This window comes from Myotis lucifugus, unplaced genomic scaffold (assembly GCF_000147115.1).
Source record: "Myotis lucifugus unplaced genomic scaffold, Myoluc2.0 scaffold_290, whole genome shotgun sequence".
NCBI lineage: Eukaryota > Metazoa > Chordata > Mammalia > Chiroptera > Vespertilionidae > Myotis > Myotis lucifugus.
The window spans coordinates 684,250-690,249 of NW_005871338.1; the positions used below are offsets into that span (position 1 = coordinate 684,250).

At 38.4% G+C, this 6,000-nt stretch overlaps 1 protein-coding gene across 1 annotated transcript in view; it reads right to left on the reverse strand.

Annotated features, from left to right (window-relative positions):
- DNAH6 (dynein axonemal heavy chain 6) overlaps positions 1-6,000 on the reverse strand; it is a 225,389-nt gene that overhangs the window by 200,669 nt on the left and 18,720 nt on the right. The window contains 1 exon segment of the mRNA XM_023763522.1: positions 958-1,214. Coding sequence (XP_023619290.1) covers positions 958-1,214 — 257 coding nt within the window.

Genomic DNA, 6,000 nt, shown 5'->3' on the forward strand with positions numbered 1-6,000 from the left:
GGTTCACTAATATATCTCTAGCACCTAGAATAGTTTCTGCTATAGAGTGAGTACTCAACACATTTTCCTGAATAATTGGATTTCCATAAGCATGTCTGTTCTCTCTACAAATTATTTTTCATTCCTGTTCAGCTCTTTTGTACATACAATAATTCTACCATTTTAAGTACAATGTTTATCTTCTCTCCCATTTCTCCCCAGTAGGAGGACTGTCTTCAGTGTTATCTAACGCAATAAAACTATTATTGGGGAAAACAAGATATTTCCTAGAAGGTGCTTTTATCATCATACACAGCAGAGAATGGGGAAGGTTATTCAAAGAATTTGGTGGCAAAGCTAGACTATTATGATATTTAAGAAAAGAATATTTCAACAACTAATGTCAGTTGAAATGACATGTATTACAAATAATGCATCATCTACTTTTTAGGCATTGCCATCTTCTTTTCTCAGTAATCTCAAAATAATAAAAATGTTTGTAATACTTATTAAAAATGACATTACATAATATAAACATGAGAAACATAAGTGCTTCATAAATAGATAATGTCCATAAATAAAGGCAAAATCAATAAAATTGTTGTGATTAAGATTCATTTACCATTGGATGATAACCAAAATTATATTGTATCATATTTATCATTTTTAAAAAATACATTTTTATTGATTTCAGAGAGGAAGGGAGAGGGAAAGAGAGAGAGAAACATCAACGATGAGAGAGAATCATTGACCGGCTGCCTCTGCATGCCCCCTATTCGGGATCAAGCCTGCAACCCAGGCATGTGCCTTTAACTGGAATCAAACCTGGGACCCTTCAGTCCACAGGCCAATGCTCTATCCACTGAGCCAAAATGACAAGGGCTCATATTTATCATTAACACCCAATGAATTATGGGTAACATTTGCAATCTGTGTAATTTTTAATATTAATAAGTGGCTTCATACAAAAGAACTTACTTCAGATTATAGGTATCATATTCAATTGAAGACCTTGGCACTGCAGGAATCATATAAAGAAATCCAAGATGTTCATTTTCACGTAATATTTGAATGATTTCCAAGGGATCACGGATGTTGGCTTTAACAACATCTTCACGGTCCTCGAATGTGTACTTAGACAAAGATGGGTAACTGGTCTTATAGAGACCTCTTCTTCCAATAGGTGGCAGTTTCTGAGGAGAGGGAGAGAATATCTTAGCAGAGGGCCCATGGGTCTAAATAAAACCAAAAAGGGTGAATGGATTAAAGCAAAAATGAAGTCATAGATATGGGGTCAGGGAGGTAAGGGGGAGGGTATTTGAAAAAAGAAAGCTATAAAAACGTGACAAGATATTAACATCAAGGACCAATTACTACAGTGCCTGAGAGGTTCAGGGCTCAAAGGCAAGCATTTTGGAACTGGAAATTTTCAAACAATTGTTAGGCACTGATATTCCTTCTCCGTACTCCCTACCCAGATATCCATTCCCTTCCCACAAAACAGCCCACATCAGCTCCTACTTCCTTTTCTTCTCCTATAACTCAATGTTTATGACATCAAAATACTACCAGCTCTCGAGTTCATGGAAGCCCACCACTCTCCTTGCTCAGATGCTCTGCCCTGACCCTTACTGTGGCCTCTCCCCTCAACTGTCTCACCTTGTTCTGACTGCCTGATGTTTTTAAATGAGTGAAATCTTTCTTCTACAGCTGTAATCATAACTCATAATAAACTACAGTGTGTGTTTTTGTGAATGTGAGGGGTAGTTACACTGAGCATTGGGAGCCATTATTTAATAGCCTTGGAAAAGCATACAGGTTTTTCACTCGTAACTGCCAGTTCTGGCCACCAATGCTTCTCACATGTCAATGTGCATGGGAATTACCTGGGCATCCTGTTAAAATGTAGTTCCTGTCAGTCAGTCTGGGGAAAAGCCTAAGATTCTGCATCTCCAACCTGCTCCCAAGAGATGGGGATGCTGCTGGCTCATGAACCATACTTGGAGCATGAAGGCACGTCCACACGCCTTCACACCCTTGAGCTTTGCCCTTTTCCCTGGGCTCCACAGTCTGCACTCTCAGTGCCACTCACTTCTTTGTTCCTCCTGGACACACTTTTGGGGCAGCATCACCCACATCCTCTCCTCCTATGGACAAGGTTAGTAACCACATTAGAGAAAAGTTGACACTTAATTCCAACAGACACCACCTTGCCTCTCTTGACAGTACAGAGGTAAGCGGCTTTCAGATAAAAGAATCACCATTGTGGACCTGTTTTGTTAAATAATTGATGTAAACACATGAGTGATCTTTTTATTGCCTGTAGCATAGCTAACAGAGGCTGCCGTGCCTGCGAGAGATTTCTTATCATAAGCTCTGTGGGACAACTTCCTCAGAAAGTTTGTGTTCAGAGAGATCATTATTCTCCATCTTTAGTTAAATATACCATGTTAAATAGAAGTTTGAAAGCAGAATTCTGGAAAGCTCAGAGCTGAAGGAAATGCATCTTTGAAGCAAAAAGATAGAGTTCTTCTTTCACTTACTGGCCAGGGAGAGCAGCAACAGCAAAATTTCCTTATGTAAAAGAATAGACAAAACCAGATACCCAGAACCAGAGAAAATACACATTGTCTTGTTCCAATGTTTCAAAGGGGCTATGGTCAACCAATATTTTTATGAGACTTTGGTATTAACTAGAGGCCCAGTGCACGAAATTCGTGCACTCAGGTTGGGGAGGTCCTCAGCCCAGCCTGTGCCCTCTCGCAGTCCAGGAGCACTCAGTGGATGTCCAACTGATGGTTTAGGCCCGCTTCCCACGGGAGAGGCTCCTGCCACTACCACTGTACTTGCCAGCAGTGAGCCCGGCTCAGGGCTTCTGGCTGAGTGGTGTTTCCCATGAGGGAGTGGACTGACCACCAGGGGCAGCTCCTGCATTGAGCATCTGCCCCCTGATGGTCAGTGCATGTCATAGTGATCGGTTGTTTCGCTGCTTGGTCAATTTGCGTATTAGTCTTTTATTATATAAGATTACATATTACTTTAATGTCTCATTTCCCAATATATGACAGTCATTTTTAAAAGTATGTTTAGGCTGCCTGGCTGGTGTTTCTCAGTGGTTGAGCATCAACCTATGAACCAAGAAGTCACAGTTTGATTCCTGGGTAGGGCACATGCCCAAGTTGCAGGATAGATCCCCAGTGTGGGGTATGCAGGAGGAAGCCGATCAATGATTCTCTCTCATCATTGATGTTTGTATCTTCCTCTCCCTCTCCCTTCCTCTCTAAAATTGACAATAAAAATATATTAAACTGTTTAGGCTAAAAATTTACAGTCTTTTGGTATTACGCAAACAATTTAAATATTTGTAGAAAAAGTAAAAACCTACTTTTCCAATAGTTTATCAGTATTACTACTGAGACTGCAAGCTATGAGAATAACAAAAGACCTACTCTTTTACTTCCTCTTAAATCCAATTATTGAATTATAATTTGTACTCCATTTGAGATAATATTTTATGCAGAATATATGGTGAATTATATTGGATTGTTAGTATGATTTCTTCAGAGTTCTTTTTTTTAAAAAAAATATATTTTATTGATTTTTTACAGAGAGGAAGGGAGAGGGATAGAGAGTTAGAAACATCGATGAGAGAGAAACATCGACCAGCTGCCTCCTGCACATCTCCCACTGGGGATGTGCCCGCAACCAATGTACATGCCCCTGACCAGAATCGAACCCAGGACCCTTGAGTCCGCAGGCCGACGCTCTATCCACTGAGCCAAACCGGTCTCAGCATTCTTCAGAGTTCTTAATCAGGATAAATCCTCTTTTATTTTTCAGAGTTACTGAGCTGTAGAACTAGTCTTGATGTCACTATTTATCTTCAGATGGTAATATGACATAATGGAGATTAGCATAGACTCTGAAAGTTGAGGAACCCAAGCTCAAATAATAAGTGACTTGCAGTGCTAGAAAACACTTATATTTAACTCCACCTGTGCATGAAAAGTAAATGTAGAGATCAAACTTGTTTACATATGTAACACCCAGTATAAGATGTAGAATCTTTTTCAAGATTTTAGAAGTTTCTTTCATCCCCCTTTCTGACTACTACCCTCATAATTTCTTAATTTTCTGACCTTTATAATCATTGATAGTACCATCAGTTCATGAAATTCATATCAGTGGATTTATGTGATGTATTCTCATTTGTGTCTCACTTCTTTTGCTCAACATAATATCTATGAAATTAATCCATATTGTTCTTCATATCAGGATTTTATTCTTTTTTTGTAGGTGCACAGTATTCTATTATTTGAATTTACTACCACTCTTCCATTTTCCTGTGGGCAGATTTGTAAGTTGTTTCTAATTTAAAAATATTATGAATAAAGTACGCTAAACATCCTTTCACATATGATTTTGAGGACCTATATGCTCATGTCTTTTGGATATATAAAAGCAGTAAATTTAATGACTCACGCTATAGGCATATGTTTAGTTTTAGTAGATACAGTTTTGCTTCCTTTTATCTAAGTTATACAACCACCTGCAGTGAATGAGAGTTCCAGATCCTGCAGATACTTGCCAATAATTAATATTATAAACCTATTTAATTTTAGCTATCCTGGTAAGTAATAGAGGAATAAATCTGAGTTTACCTGGAGAGATGATATTGAATATATTTCATATATATTTTGAGATTTGGATATTATTCTTTATCAATTCTTGTTTACATTTGTGTTTTCTCTTTCCTGAGGTGGATTGATTTTCCTCATGTTGCTGAAAGATGTTTTCATTGGAAATAGGACTCTGTTGACAGTTCTTTTATTTTTAGAATTTATGGTTTCTAATGGAAAACCTATTGTCATGAGAATTACTTTTTCCTTATAGATACAGTGTTATTTGTCATTCAGAACTTTCAAGATTTTTTTCTTTGTTTTTATTTTTCAGAAGTTTGACTATGATGTGGGTGTTGCCATCTTTGGGTTTCTCTCATATTGTATTTCCTCACCTTCTTAAAATTGACGATTTCTGTCTTTTGACCAATTGAAAGAGTTTTCAGCCATTATTTCTTCAAGTACTCTTTCAGCTCCATCTCCTTTAATTTCTTCCTGGACTCCAAATGTTACAGTTTTATTTATTTACTAGAGGCCCGGTGCACAAAAATTTGTGCACTGGCGGGGGAGGGGGGTGGGGGTGTCCCTCAGCCCCACTTGTGCCCTCTCACCGTCTGGGACCCCTCGGGAGATAACCACCTGCTGGCTTAGGCCTGCTCTCCGGGTGGCCCGATCCCTCGGTGCCTGCCCTGGATCGCAAATAGCAGGCCCAGATGGCGGCGGGGCAGGCAGGATGGCACTGTCCCACCCTGCCTGCAGTATGCAAATTAGCCACCATCTTTGTTGGCAGTTAGTTTGCATATTGCACTGATTAGCCAATGGGAGGTGTAGCAAAGGTACGGTCAATTACCATGTTTGTCTATTATTAGATAGGATTTTTGTGTTGTTGTTGTGACTCCACTGGTTCCTGTGGTTCTGATCTTTTTCTGTTGTTGTTTTCAAGTCCATGTTCTCCCTATTCTCATTGGATATTTTTATTGTTATATTTTCTATTTCCCTGAATGTTTCCTTTGTTCCATCCATTCTGCTTTGAGCCTATTCACCTAGGTATTTATTTTCAGTTATTATATTCTTCTGTACTATGATTTTCATTTGGGTTCTTCTTTTATAGCTTCATTTTCTTTGCTGAGATTTTCTAATTTTACTTGGCCATAAACTTTCCTTTTTTTTCCCCATTTTAAGTGACTTTCAGGGATTTTAAGGATGGTCCAAAATCCACTTCATGGAAAAGATTGTTTTGAAGGCTGCTTTAAACTTTACTAATCAAATAACTCTGTCATCTCTACTATCTCAGGGTTAGGATCCATTATCTTTTTTATTCCAGTTTAAGTTCTTTCTGCTTCTTTAATGAAAAATTTAATAATTGAAACCTAGGAAATTTGGGCTTATGAAACTTCTGGGA